Source organism: Mesoplodon densirostris, chromosome 16 (genome assembly GCF_025265405.1).
Source record: "Mesoplodon densirostris isolate mMesDen1 chromosome 16, mMesDen1 primary haplotype, whole genome shotgun sequence".
Lineage (NCBI taxonomy): Eukaryota > Metazoa > Chordata > Mammalia > Artiodactyla > Ziphiidae > Mesoplodon > Mesoplodon densirostris.
The window spans coordinates 44212101-44227448 of NC_082676.1; the positions used below are offsets into that span (position 1 = coordinate 44212101).

Sequence of the window (15348 nt, forward strand, 5' to 3'; positions counted from 1 at the left end):
ATAACAGAGAGCTGACTGAACAGAAGAATGGCTAAGTCAGCGATGCTTCAGGTGTGATCCTGCTTGTGACCTGTAGCATCAGCGCCCCCTGCGGACTTGTTAGAAAGGCACATTTTTGACCTGCCCTGGCGCACTGAACCAGAACGGTTAGGTGTTTTGAAAAGGTGATATTGACGCATGCTCCAGTTGGGGAATCACCAAGTGGAAGGCCTCTTGCTACAGTGAGTCTGGACCCTGGCAGTGGCGGCCCCCAAGGGGGAGCAGAGTATGAGGCTGCAGGGGCTCCTTACTCTACATCAGGGCTCCCCAACCCCCAGGGCCACGGACCGGTGGCAGTCTGTGGCCTGTTAGGAACCGGGGCGGCACAGCAGGAGGTGAGCTGCGGGCAAGCCAGCCGAAGCTTCATCTGCACTCCCCATCGCTCCCCATCGCTCCCCATCGCTAGCATTACCGCCTGAACCATCCCCCACACCCCCGCCCCCAACCTCCATCCGTGGAAAAATTGTCTTCCACGAAACCGGTCCCTGGTGCCAAAAAGGTTGGGGACCGCTGCTCTACAGAGTTCTCCAGCTCCTCCACGCAATTCTCCCCAAGCCACCTGACGCTTCCTCAATCTGTTTCTTCCCAGAACCCTTGGGCTTTCCTGGTTCCCCAAGTGGAGTTCCCCCACTGACCTGACTTCAGATCTCCCTTTCCCACCACCACCCCAACCCCTGGCTGGCAGTCCCCTGTTCATGCCAACCCCAAAGTTCTCAGAACGCTTGGAGTCCCCGGTCCCCAACCCCCTCCGCCCTGCCTTCAAGCCCGGCAAACCGACCCGTCTCTCCTTCCAGGCCGGCAGGGCCCCGCACCCCTCCCCAAACCCGGCAGGCGGCTCAGGCCTCGCCGCCGCCGTCGGGCCCCACGAGCAGCAGCGGCTGAGTGTTCTTGCCCTTGTCGTGCCAGCACACGTCAAAGAAGGGGTACACAGGCCCGGGAAGGCGCTCGTGGAAGGCGAAGAGCAGCTCGAGCGCGTCGGGGTCGCTGGCGTCGTAGAAGGAGAGGACGCCATCGCAGAAGCTCAGGTAGATCCCGATGCGCGTCGGCCGCCTCTCGGGGATGCGCAGGGCGCGGGGCTCCTTAGCCTCGACGTGAGCCTCCAGGATCTTGCCTTCGCGCAGCCCGAGCAGCCAGAGCCCCTGCGAGGGCACTGCTTGCAGCCGGCCGCGGCGACCGGCCGTGGCCGCGATCACGCCCAGCGCCCAGCGCGGCTTGTCGCCCACCTCCACCTCCCAGTAGTGCTCGCCCTCGGAGAGCAGCTGGTGCGCCACTACCGCCACGGCTTTGTCGAACTGGCGCGGGTCCTCTCCGGCCGGCGGCGCCTTCTGCTCCGAGCACTCCACGCGGCGGCCCGAGGCACACAGCACCAGGCTTGGGTGGGCCGTGCTCGGGTCAAAGGTCAGCTCCTGCAGCGCTGCCACCGGAGGGAGGAGGGTCAGGCCCTGCGGGTGTGGCTCCCGCGAGCCTTCTGCCCACCCACCTGTGGACCAGCTTCGTCTCCTCTAATCCTCCCAGCATCTCTGGGAAGTGAGCCCCTCTCTGCTTACTGGTGGGGGCCAAAGACCACACCTCTCAGGGCTTCAGATTGTTCAGCTGTAAAACGGGGCCATAAATGCCTCCTTCCAGGGTTGTGGGCAAGATTAAGTCGATACAAGGCATGTCACTGGCCATCTAAGGCCCCAGAGCAGGAGATGGTCAGGAAGCCTGGTCCTAGGCCAGTCCCTACCTCACCCCACTGTGTGACCTCAGTCTTGATCCAGTCTCTGGGCCTTAGTCTTCTCTTGGATAAAATGGAGGTCCCTCCATTCCCACCAGTGAGGGCTGCACCAGCCTTGTGTACGTGTCCTGGAGCTCTGTAACCTGCAGCACCCCAATGTGCTTTAGCTATTGGGGAGAGGAGGCTGAGCCCTTGGGCCTCCCCAGCCGCAGGCCAGAGTCAGTGTCTGACCACAGGGTTCCATCTCTGCAGGTCCTCAGCCCCCAGTTAGCAGGGATCATCATCTCCACTGGCCAACAGGGGCAGGGACGGGCCAAGGATCATGCAGGGCTCAAACCCGGGCCCCAGCCTCCCCTGCTGCCGGCAGCAACATCCTTTCAGTGAGCAGTGTCCTCACCATGTCAGTCACCCACCTGAAAACCCCACGCCCTTTCAGATCCTTCTCTGAGCACAGGTTATGAAGGTGCAGGGAAACCCCGAGGGAAAGGGGCAGTGGGCCCTTCTTGGATGACCTCCCCAGCTGGGATTGGGAGACCTCTCTGTATGTGGCCGGAGCCTCCCATCAACCACACAGTTACAAACGCAAACCCAGAGCAAGACCCTCCCAGTACCTGGCATGAGAGCTCGGAACATCTTCCTCCACACCTGGAATTTGAAGTCATCTGAGATGACGGGCAGCTGGATGTCCAGACGGGCAGGTGGCGGTGACTCTGCCAGGATCTTCTGCAGCCTGGGAGGAGGTGGGGGAGGTGTGTGCGAAGGGACTTCCTGGAGAAGGCACGGGGTGGGGGGAGGGCAAGCGGGAGTACCCAGAAGAGAGGAGGACGCGTGCTGTGGTGGAGTTCCAGGGTCCCCCCCACACCAGCCCCACCGCACCGCATCCTGGCTTAAAACTCCTCTGTTGGTGTTTAAGTTGGGGAAGATGAAAAAGTTGTGGAGATGGATGGCGGTGATGGTTACACAACAATATGAATGTACTTAATGCCACTGAACTTAAAATGACACTAAAAATGGTTAAAATGGGGAATTCCCTGGCGGTCCTGTGGTTAGGATTCTGTGCTTTCACTGCCGATCCCTGGTCAGGAAACTAAGATCTCGCAAGCCGCACCAAAAACAACAAAAAAAAAAGGTTAAAATGGTAAATTTTATGTTATGAATATTTTACTAGAATTTTTTTAAAGCCTCCTGTTAGGATAAGGTCCAGCTCCTCCGCCCTTCACAGTTGGGCCCCTCCTGCCTCACCAGCTTCATCTTCCCTCCCTCTTAGCGGTTTGCACTGCTGTTCCCTCTGCCTGCAATGCTCTTCCACCAACTCTTTAACCTAGCCAACTCCTGTTCACTCCTTCAGCATCCAGCTCTACAATGCACACCTCCGGAAAACCTGCCCTGGCCACCCCCTCCCCTCCACAGCAGCACTGAGTGATTCCTGTGTCCTGTGTCCCTGTCTGTCTCCAGGACCAGTCTGGAAGGTCCCTGAGGAGAAGGACAGGTTGGGTTCTTTTCTACATCCACACAAAGTGCAGGGGAATCGCAATGGACTGAATGGGAGTAGAGGGTGAGCCAGCCAGTGTCCCTGGCAAAGTGGGAAAGGGGGCAGGGCCAGGCTGATCTCACCTGCTGGTCACCAGGCAGTATTTCTGGAAAGAGAGAAAAAGAGAATGGAGCTGAGCAGGCAGTGGGGACACTGGAGACTTCTGAGGGCGGGGTGGACCACAGAAATGCTGAGTGTGGGACCAGGAAGAATCAGAGAAGACAAAAGAAACCCAGAATTCAAGATCACCCTTAGCCCTTTACCTCTGTGTGAATTAGAAAAAAGTACCCTCCTAGGACTTCCCTGGTGTCCCAGTGGTTAAGAATCTGCCTGCCAATGCAGGGGACACAGGTTCAAGCCCTGGTCCGGGAAGATCCCACATGCCGCAGAGCAACTAAGCCCGTGTGCCACAACCACTAAGCCTGCGCTCTAGAGCCTGCGAGCCACAACTCCTGAGCCCGCATGCCTAGAGCAACAAAAGAAGCCACCTCAATGAGAAGCCCGCGCACCATAATGAACAGTAGCCCCCACTCGCCACAACTAGAGAAAGCCCACACGTAAGCAACGAAGACCCAACCCAGCCCAAAATAAAATAAATACAAATAATTTTTTTAATTTAAAAAAGAATACAGTACCCCCTTCCTCAAGAAACTAATTCCACCTGGTAAAAAAATTGTCCTAATAAATATGCAGACCTGCAATATCTATGATATGAATGGTGCCCACTTAGATATAGTGTCCTTGTGCAGTGTCCAACTTAAACAACCATAATGGCCATCTTGGGGTAAACCCCTCCTCAGTGTGTGACCCTGGCTTGCTCCTGCCCCTCTCTGGACCTCAGGGTCCCTCCCTGACAATGGAATGAGGTCTCTGAGACCTGAACCCTGGCTGAGGGGCAGAGAGGAAAGCCATCCAGTGCTCACCATGAGGAACTCAGTCTGTGGCTTGTCTGCCACCTCCTCCAGCACCTTCTCCATCTGCCGCAGCTGCTCCAGGTAAGAGTTCAGGCTCCCCAGCTCCCGCCGCAAGGCTACCCCTGCCTCACCCCGTACACGTTCAGCTTCGCGGTCCAAGGAGCCCTCCAGTGCAGCCAGGAACAACCTCATCTTGCCCAGCTGCTCTCCCACGGCCCCCCGGAACTGACGCACTGTCTCCTGTGGGGACAGACAGACAAAAACATTTGGCTGGGAACTCCCAGCCTAGACCCCCAGTCCCCGGGCTCTGCTGTGCGGAGCCCCTCACCTCCACCTCCACCAGCTGATGCTCCAGTACGGCCACACTCTTCTCCTTCCGCATACACGCCTCCTGCAGCTGCAGCTTCTGCTGTGGGAGCTGCGTCTGGGGGGTGAGACATAAAGAAGTGATGTTGCTGCCCACCTCCCCCACTTAACCTGCTCCCTCTGGCTCAGCCTCAGCGCCAGCTTCTCTTCCAGCCAGGCTGGCATCTTACCATACACACTCACTGGTCTCAAGCCCTTGCCGGTACTGGTTCTGAGGTCTAGAATGCTTCACCCTCCTGTTGTCTGGCTAGGTAAGTCCTCCCTAGCCTTGCCTTCTTTCCCTGATTCCATCCCCTCAGCAGACAACCCCGCAGCACAGGTATTTGTGAGGATGATAATCACAAATGTGGTTTGGTCTCCTCCACTGGGGGGGCAGGGGCTTTGCACACAGCAGGTTTCCACGGTGAGCAGAGGATGTGTAAAGAAGAAATGCAGCCTCCTCCTATTCCTGGCCTTCACCCTATACCTAAAAGCAGAACCTTAGCAAAACACCCTAATCAGCCTCCCTGCACACCGGTGGGCTCTGGGGGTAGACATTTTAATAAAAATGTCTTCTGCATGGATGAACCAAACATATCTGTGGGTCAGCTCCTACTCTAGGTCTGTCAGTTTGTGATTCCTGAAATGCAGGTGTAGGGGAGTTCCTATACCTCCAGCCAAAGCCACTGTTTGCTGGGAGGTGCACGGCCCTGGAAGCAGCCATGCCTCCATGGCTTCCAACCTCAGTTTGCTCTTCTGCAGAATGGGAACAGTCATCCCCACCTCACCTCTGGTTGTGACAAATTGGCAGCCTCCTTCCCACCTCCCCCTAAAAGAAGCTGGGAGACCCTCTAGGCACTGTTCGCTGATGAATCCCCACAGGAATTGGACAATGGGCTCCCGTGGCCAGCCGCCAGGTCAGTCTCCTGCCCCAGACGTCCTGCAGGGCCACAGCCCTGCCTGCTGTAGGACAGGGTGGGCCTGGTGGCTCTCAGCCGTCCGAGGTTCATAGGCAGAAAGGCTGAGCCATGGGGACCAAGCACAATGCCACCCTAGAAGCTGGGGGCTGCACAGAGACTTTCAGAACATCCCGCAGTTAGGAGGTGTGGGGAGCAGTGCTCCATGGCGTGGTGTGTGGTGGATCTTACCGACAGGCTTGTCTCCTACTCTGAGGCGTGCAGGAGGAGGCAGTACGGCTTCAGGGGGTTGTGAGTGTCCCCCTCACCCGGCAGATCCCATTCAACCATACTTGGGTCTGGCACATGGTCTCTGGACCCAGCCCCTCTTCCTCCCCAAGGACCCAGGTATTCAGTCCCACCCCAGGCTTCCTGCCCCGCTCCTCCTTCAGGCTCCTTCCAGGGATCCCCATTTCAGACCTCCAGCCAGCCCCTCCCTGCGGCTTAGGGTTGGGGTGGTACAGACCCTGGCAGACTGTATCCCACCCCACCTGCCCCCTCGAGGCTCCTGGGCTGCCTGGTGCCCTGTCCCATTTCACGGACTCTGTTCTCTCTTCGCAGATAAAGATGGATAAGGATAGGAGTTCTGTGGTTATCAGCAGAGGTGAGTCTGGGTAGGGAGGGCTCCTGGGTGGAGGAGGCTCCTGCACTGGGTTAGGGACCACCAGCCAGCACCGAGCTGGACTGTGCAAGTCTGAAGCCGGAGGTACGGTGAAGTTGGGCCCCTGGGGGAGACTGGGGCCCTCGAATACCAGCCTCAGGGCGGGGTCTACCCCCTCTAGGAGTCTGGAGGCCAAGGAGAAGTGCATTGCAACGCTGATGTTTGTGGGCAAAGATTACCCACCCCCCACCCCCCAAAACAGCAGCGCGAGGAGAAGACGGTGGCAGCTTCTGCACCGCGGAGACGGAGACGGAGCACCGCTCCATGCCTCCAAGACCCCGCCTCCTCCCGCCCCTGCACCTGTCGTTTATTCTTCCAACAACCCTATAAATGCTTCATGACAGACCTCCTTGGGCCTGTGTATACATAAACCCTCCTGTAGCTGCATGCGTGTGATTTGCCATACGTATGACAGCTGAGCCAGCGTGTGCCTGTGTCCCCATTTGCCAATGTCTGCGTGTCTTTGCTGGGCTTCCATGGAGAGCGCCAACCTCGGGGCGCACAACTGTGTGTGGGCTCTGGAAGCGTTCGGAACTTCCAGCTCCAATCACAGTAACAGCCTGGACTTGGGTCTTGGTGCCAGCCTGGGCCTGTGCACAGAGGTGCGTACCCAGGCGTGCCTTGGCCTCCCGGGTCCCCTTGGATTAGGCCACATCTGGTGACGGTCAGGCCCGCACAAGCTCGGCTGCTCCAGGGGCGCGGGGGGCCACCGCCCAGCAGCTGTGTGCCCGCCCCGCCCAGCACCACGCCCCCCCGGCCAGCCCCGCCCCTCTTACCCGGGCCTGTGCCCAGCAGCAGAGCCTGCGCGCCTGGGCCGCGGGCACCGACTCAGTCCTCGCTCAGCCCCCGGCTCCGCAGACTCCGCCCTGTGGCTGAGTCCCCCGCATCTCCGGCGCGCTCCAGCTGGCGCGCCTATCCCGCCGAGGCCGGTCTCCGAGCGCCTCTTCAAGGCTCGGGTCTCCGCCAAGCTCCGCCTTCAGCTCATCAGCCCCCCTATTCCCTAGCCGCCCCGCCCCGCCCGCGTACCCGGCAACTCCAGGCGCCCCGGGCCCTAAAGCTCAAGAGGCCCGATCGGCCAGGCCCCGACCCGTCCAACAACCCCATCCGCCCCCGCCCCCCACCGGAGGCCGCCCGCCCCCGCACCTTGAGGCGCGCATGGGCTTCGGCGGCGGGCAGCAGGCGGTGGCCGCGATGCGAACCGAGGGAGGCGCACACGCCGCACACGAGCACGCGGTCCTGCTCGCAGTAGATGCTCAGCGGGTCTAGGTGCTCTTCGCAGTGGCCCTGTGGCACCTGCGCCAGCCCCTCCACCAGGCGCGCCAGCTGCAGGTTGGTGCTGAGCGCCTGCGGCCGCGTGGGTGCCTGGCAGCTCGGGCAGAGCACCGTGCCGTCCGCCGCCGGCTCCCCTGCCACGCGGCCCAGGCAGGCGCGGCAGAAGCTGTGGCCGCACTCGGCTGTCACGGGCGCGTCGAACAGCTGCAGGCACAGAGGGCAGGACAGCTCCTGGTGCAGGAGGCCGGGTGCAGCCGACATTGCGGGCCTGGGTAAGGAGGTGTCGGTCAGGGAGGCTCAGCGGAGCCACAATCCCGGGCCAGCCGCAGCCCCAGGCCGGGTTGGCAGCCCCGCAGGGAGGAGCCCCAGCCTATAGAGGCCTCTCATCTCAAACAGGAAGGGACTCTGGTTCCGGCCAAGGGAGGGAAGGGGACCCCCTCTCAGTCCCAAAGGCAGCCTCAACTGCGGTTCTCAGCCCCGGCCCCCCAAATAGCCCCTATCAGGGACCCGGTCTCAATCCCAGTTCCTAAACACGAGGCTGGGTTGCAAACACGGTCTTACCCACTGTCCTTCCCCCGATTTAGCCCCAGGCCTCAGCCCCAACCCCAGATTCTCCAGCGCCCCTCCCCCCTTCCCTCCTCTCACCTCTCCAGGGCCCGCAGCCCTCCCCTCCCCCATATCCCCAGGCCGGCAGGACCCGCAGGACTCACAGGTCTGGTTGGAGATCTTGGACAAAAAGAGACTCGCAAGAGGCCCAGTCAAGGTCAGGCCTAACTGTAGGTGGGTCAGAGCTGTGTCTGAAGACAGGTGAAAAGGAAGCACCGAGCTCAGACCGAGGACAAGGGACACCACGGGTGATGGGCCCGCATTGAATAGCAGACAGACCCTCCCAGGCTGAGCTCTGGCCCCAGGACTATATTTAGCTGCCCTGCCCATCCCCTTCCATCACTTCTGGAAACCGTTCTAAAAGTGAGGACTGAGCGGTCAGCGGACAAGCATCACATGTCAAGGCCACCTGTCCTGGCCCATCCCACTGTCCTCTCCCCTGCCCAGCCTGGAGCCAGAGCTCAGAGCCAGCAGAGACAGGGCCTCTCATACCACGGAAAAGACAGAAACATGATTGAAGGGAGTCTCCCTTTTCTCCCTCACCCCGACCTCCGCACTCTCCAGCCTCCCCCGTTCCCTGCCCGTGGCCCCTCCCCAGCTTATTCCCCAGGCTTAAGGCTCTCCAAAGTCACACCAGCAGTATTATCAGGGCTGAGGGGAGAGCCTTTTCCCTGTTGGTGTCTCCAGTGCTCAGCACAAGCTATGGGGCAAAGTGGGCCTCCCTAAGTGCTTGGAAAATGAGTGATAGAGGGACAGCTGAATAAATGAATGAACTAGATCCAGAGCCTGCAGCCGAGAGCCTCAAGGCTTATCCTTCAAATCTCAATTTAAAAACCAAAGTCCTCACACGCTAGTCATCACTCACCTCTCCCTCTGCTCACTCCCGCCTCAGCCTTTGCATTTCTCTCCCCTCTGCCAGGAACACTCTTTCAAACCCCAGTTATTGCGTGGCTGCCTCCCCCTCCTCCCTCAGATCTTTACCTCATGTCACTTTTTCAGTGGGGCTTTTCCTACCTCCCTGATTTTAAATCTCACATCTCCCTTCCCCTTTTTATTTTTCTCCATAACATTTATCACGATCGGACACATGATATATTTTACTTGTTGGTTTCTTGTCTGTCACCTTCTACCAGAATATAAATTTTGTTCACTGCTCATCTCCAACTTTGAACAAAGTCTTTGGCACACAGCAGGTGCTCAGTAAATACTTAGTGAATGAATAAACACAGAGACTCACTCTGTCCTTCTCTTCTGGCCTCTCAGCCTTTTCCTGGATTTGTTCATTTCTCCCTCGACCACTCTCCGTCTCTGTTAGTCTGAGCTTCGACAAGAGCCAGGTCAATTGTCCCATGAGAGTAGCCAGACACCCCATAGGTGAGAATCAAGGAAGAATTATTTTCCCTGCTTATAAAGGAGAAGGAAGCAGCTGTCCCCCTTCCCTCCTTAAGTCTTTTTCTTTTTTTTTTTTTTTTTTTTGGCCACACCTTGCAGCATGAGGGATCTTAGCTCCTGACCAGGAATCGAACCCGTGGCCCCTGCAATGGAAGTGTGGAGTCTTAACCACTGGACCACCAGGGAAGCCCCCCTTAAAGATCTTCTTACTCCAACGTTTTGGCAAGTAAATAAATCTCCCCAGGAGTCGGATAGCTCCTAGCACACCTCTGCTTTTATGACTTGTCTCTGAGTTCTGGGGCTCATTCCTTCTTGAACACTTGAAGTTCTTGCATGTTTCATGCTGGCCCGCTGAGGGAGCTGCTCCAGGCTTCCTGGCACCTTGGGGTCTTAACCTAGGAACTTTGTTCGGGCTGTAATGATTTGGGCCTCTCGGGAAGAGATAAGTGAGGTTTTATCATTCTTTTGGATTAGAGCAATTAATCCTGGTTATATGAAGGATTCTGGTTATATGAAGAGTCTCAGGAAGGTAGGGCTTTTTACCAGAACCCTGAGAAATCCAGAGAAGTTCCACTTCCTCAAACAGGAGGCAGGTGGGGATGAGAGCACATCTGGAGCTGGTCTCTGAAACCACTAGCCACTTCATTTCCATTCAAAAAGTCAACATCCTGAATGTAGATCTCACCTGGAGTTTCCACCCCTACCAGGCTAGGGCTGAAGGTTTTGGTCACTAGGAGTGGGTGCCCAGGAAAGGGAGGTGACACTCAACTCAATCCCTTTCTGTAGATGGGCCAGATCTGACCTCTGACCCATGAAAGGGACATAGATCATCTACAGCAGGGTGGAGGACAAGAAGGGGCCCAAAACCATGTCCAGGGGAGGAGGAGGTGAGGACTAGTATTGCTGAGGCCCAGAACTCAGAGGGGGCAGATTTCAGCCTGTCCTAAGGGAGAGCTTCCCAACGGCTGGAGTGATAAGTGCCATGGGAGGTGAGAACTCCTTGTGTTAGATAAATGCAAAGAGAAGCCAGAAATCCCCCGATCGGGGCCCCTGCAGATGCAGGATCTGAATGCTGGTGTCACAAACTCATGCTGGGTGCCCCCAGAAAATCACCTACCTTTTTGGGCTGCAGCATCTTCAGCTACAATGTAAGTAAGGATAAGTAGGATAATAATACCATCCCTGTAGGGTTGTTATGAGGATGAAACTAGATAATATACTAAGTAAACAGCAAGGACAGCATGCTGGCACCCAAGGACTTCGGAAGCAGTGACTGCCACCACTAGGCTCAAATCTTGACTGCTCTTTCCTCGTCGTGTGACCTTGATCAACCTGATTTTCTCATCTGGAAAATGGGGATCATGTCAGGATTATTATCGAGACTATTGGATCGTTATGAAGATTCAACAAGCTAATTCATAGAAAGCTTTTAGAACAATACCAGGCCCATAGAAAATGTTCAATAAATGTTGATATTGATATTATTACAATTATTACTACTAATTGTTCCAACGAACCTTCCCTACAGCCCTGTAAGGTCAATAACATCATCCCCACTTCACAGATTTGGAAACTGAAGCTAAGAATCTTTAACAATGACAAAAGCACCTACTCTGTGTCAGCCCTGTTCCAAGCACTTCACAATTCTCAATCCATTTATAACCTCATAACCTCATTTATAACCTCATAACAACCCCATCATTTTCCCTATCTTAACAGGAAGCCATGAGGCATAAAGAGATTAAATGACTTGCCCAATGTCCTGGCAGTCTATGGTCTTCTGACCCCAGGAGGTGCAATCTGGCTCCAGCAATCAGTTACTTTTTTTGGGGGGGTAGAGGTGTCAGATCACACCCAGGAAGCATCTTACCACCACCAACTGGTCTGGCCTAGTCCAGGGGGCAAGAAGGTGGGCCCGAGGGGAGACCCGGAGGTTCTTTCCTGCCAGGAGTCAAAGCTCAGAACTCGGAGTACTTCCCCCAGAAAAGGGGGGCCCAGGGAGAAGAGATTACCACGGCTTCCCAGAGAGTTGCCCAGGGCTCCTATTCCCCACCTCCGCGGGGGGAAACCGCCCTGCAGTCTCCAAGAACGAGCTGGCTCTGAGTCTACCTCCCTGGGGTACCCTAGAGAAGCCACTGTCCTTCTCAGAACATTCATTCCCTATGGGCTGGCGAGTGCAGACCCCAGAAAAGGGCTGTGACCGCCCTGAGTCACACAGCTAAGAGGTAGAGTGTCTGGGAATCAAACCTGAGTGGGTCTGATACCCCTCATCTCCTGTTTTTCCCACTATTTCACAGTCTTCTGAATGTGCTTTGTAAGTTTCTTGAGCAGTCTGCAAAGAGGAGGAAGTTAACGTTATCATTCCTAGTACTGCAACATCTGCCCTCCTAAGGGTGTATTCGGACAGTCTGGAGGAGGCATACATTTCCATATACATTATCTCTCCAAGCAATTTGTTAATTTCTGAAGACAGAGAGTGGGACTTTGAGGACGTAGGTTGGAACTTGGGCCCAGGAGTCAGGTGGCTCTGTCTGTATTTCCTCGTGTACTACCAGTGCAGTCTTCCAGAGGAATTTTTGAAAACTTCAGTTTCCTCCTCTGTGAGGTAGGATAGACACACTTACCTCATGGGGTTGTTGGGAGAATTGAGATTATGCATGTTAAGTGCTTAGCACAGTGCCTGGAACAGTAAATTTGAAAAATGGAAGCTGTTGTTACTATTATTAGTCTCCCACATCACTTATCATGAGGTTGGGCATCTAGTAGGTCCTTAGTACATCTTTTTTTAATTTGTAAATTTTTATTTTTTATTGAAGTATAGTTGATTTACAATGTTTCAGGTGTAAAGCAAAGCGATTCAGTTATACATGTGTGTGTATATATATATTCTTTTTCCAATTCTTTTCCATTATAGGTATTTATTACAAGATATTGAATATAGTTCCCTGTGTGCTATACAGTAGGTCCTTGTTGTTTATCTATTTTATATATAGTTAATACATCTTTTGAGAATCAAATAGATTCTCCTTCTGAGTTGAGAGTCTACAGTGGGCTCAATAGATCATGTCCACCTGACAAGGTGTCACTTGTGCTCTCTGACCTCCAGCCTGAAATCACTGCAGGAGTGAGGCTTCCACTGCTAGTAGAGGACGCTCCTGCACTTCCAGCCCCTTGTCCCTTGGCTCCCTGTGACATCACATCCCAGTGCTAGTGTGTGCTCTGAGGCATGTCAGGTGAAAAATCTCAGCCAGATCTTCTGTGTCTCAGTCTGAATGTGTGTGAGCAAGAATGAGACTGCGTCAGGTGCCAGGGGCAAGCTGGCCAAGAGGAAGGGCCCTGGGTGGTGATAAGCAGGAACAAGGGAAGGGGCACCGTGTCACACCACGACACACATCCTCAGCTCCCCCGCTTCCATGAAGCCAGGTGTGAGGAGGCCTCCTAGTCATGACACACACTCCCCAAGGTGCAATTTCCTGCAGCCCCAAAAGTTCAGTTGAGATGTGTTACGTTGGTTTTACATAAAGCCAAGGCCACCCCATCCAAACAAGAATTCAAGAGATGCAGTCAAATGGCCATATGTATGGCCAAGGGGATCCCTGCTCTTTTGGGGGATGCGGTTTGAATCAGGCAATCGCTTTTTAAATTCCATGGATAAAACACCCACAGCTTCTAAGATTCCAACAAATGTGAAAAGAGCAGGTTTCTATGATTCTAGATCTTTTGTCATTTCATGAAAGCTTGTCAAGGCTGGATCTGTGCCAAGCCCTGTGCTGGGTGCTGTGGACCTGAAAGGGTCCTCAGCCTGGTGAGGAAAGCAGAGTGACCAGACACACTGTGTGATCAACACTGTGAGAAAGGCATGATAGGGGAATCCAGCCGACATGGCCAAGGAATAATTCATTTTGCACAGAGAGGACAGAAAAGCCAACTGGGAAGAGTAGACAGCGGCCAGACTCAGAAGCTAACCAGACAACTTGCATGATCCCTCAGCTATATGACCTTGGGCAAGTCCTTCAACCTCTCTGAGCCCAACCTTCTCACGTGTACAACAGGGCTACTATTCCCTATCCCAAAGGGACTGTTGTAAGGGTTAGAAATAACACATGTGAAGGATCACAGCCTATACATAGGAGCTCAATTTTTTTTATTTCTTAGAAAAAGTGACTCCTGATACATGTTGGAGGACAGGCAGGAACTCATCAAGCAGACCAGGAGGGAAGAGAGGCCAAGCAGAGATCAGGTGCTGCACGTGCAGAGGTCCAGAGGCTCACAGGGTAGAAGGTGCTGCCGAGGAAGTTGGCAAGGGACTTAAAGGCCAAGCCAAGGAGCTTAGACTTGATTCTGGGGGCACTGAGGGGTCATAGGAGGTTTTCAAGCAGGGGAGGGACAGCATCAATGTGTGGGCTAGGAAGATGTAGTCTTCTGGCCACAGTGCACAAAATGACATGGAGATTCTGCAAGGACGAAGACCAGTGAAGAGACAGAATAATAAACAGCCATGAGCCAGGGAACACTAGCTGCTGGGCCACAAGTGCCACCCATGGTAAGGATGTTGGCACATAGTACTACCCAGCCTGTGTGCAGCAACTCGCACACAGATGGGGAGCAGGGCCCTGCTACTCTGCTGGAAGCTTTTGAACACATGTTGCAGGTAACACAGCCTCAGTCATTCCTTTATTCAGCAAATCTTCACTGAGTACCTACTATGTCCCAGGCACTCTTGATGCTGGAGATTCAGCAATGAACCAGACAAGGTCCCTGCCCTCAGAGCTCATGTTTTAGTGGGGAGGTGGGTGCCTAAACATACTCAGTTACAATTTAGTCACAATTGCTATGAGAGCTACAAATCAGTAGCAAGTGTTTTGAACTGGAGGGATTCTAAACCTGGTCTCCCAGAGGAAGTAGCATTTAACTGAAGACCTAAAGTCTTGAGAGTTTGTCAGGCAAAGAGTGAGGGAAGAGAGCTCCAGGTTGAGGGAATAGCATGTGCAAAGGCTTGGAGAAGCAAAGGAGCCTGGCACATTTGAGGAACTGAGAGGCCAGTGTGGTTGGAACTCCCGAGATGGAGTGTGGTCAGGGTGTGGTGCAAGACAAGGCTGGCAAGGTCCACAGGGGCAGACCAGCAGGGCCTTCCCAGCCATGTTAAGGGCAAGTTAAGGATTCTGGGCACAGCTTGGCCTCCAACGCCAACCTACACCAACCCAAGCCACCTTTCATCTGCTCTTCTGGGTCAAGCCCCCTGGCCCCAGAATAGCTCTTCCCATGACTTTCCTTCCAGTCAAGAATTTTCTCAACCATTTCAAGTGTCTCTTGTCATCACTTCCCAAGAAATTCAGTTCCTGCGGGACCAAACCCTGGCTCTCCCAGGAAGCATTTGGCAAGGTTTCAGGCACCATCAGGTAGCCCATGTTATGCTGGAATATTTACTAAGTGAGTGTGTGTTATTATCCCCATTTCATAGATAAGGAAACTGAGGCTTGGAGAGAGAAAGCACACAGTTCTCTCTACCCGTGGAATTTGGGGAGCTACGTGGCTGTTAGAATCCTATGATTCTATGACAGGGAGAGAGGATGCTAAGGTTTAAGGAAACATGGAGATTTCAGGGTTCCAAAATTCCACGATTCTAAGCCTTAGCGCTCCAATAAACCAGGTTCCTGATCTGTGCTACCTAGTCCAAGTCTGGAGAGGCAGGCACCACCCACGAGCCCTTTTCCACCGGGTCTCCTGGGTCCCACCTCCTGGGTAGACCAGCCAAAGGATGCAATCTGGGCGCCCCCCGATGGCCAGGAGAGAAAGGGAAGGAACGCAGTAGTCAGGAGCCTAACACCCAAGAGCAAAGCTCTGAGGCAGGGACAGGAGTGAAGGCAGGGAGCTCCAGGCCCCGCCCCAGAGCAGACTTCCTGCTTGGCAGACAG

At 54.8% G+C, this 15348-nt stretch overlaps 1 protein-coding gene across 1 annotated transcript; it reads right to left on the reverse strand.

Annotated features, from left to right (window-relative positions):
- Positions 1–875: 875 nt before the first annotated feature.
- On the reverse strand, positions 876–7696 carry TRIM72 (tripartite motif containing 72). Its single transcript, XM_060078829.1, has 6 exons — positions 7307–7696; positions 4530–4625; positions 4211–4441; positions 3371–3393; positions 2368–2486; positions 876–1453 (listed from the first exon to the last, which is right to left on the reverse strand). Exons 1-6 carry the CDS (start codon positions 7694–7696, stop codon positions 876–878), a joined length of 1437 nt encoding a protein of 478 aa, XP_059934812.1.
- Between the last annotated feature and the right edge of the window lie 7652 nt (positions 7697–15348).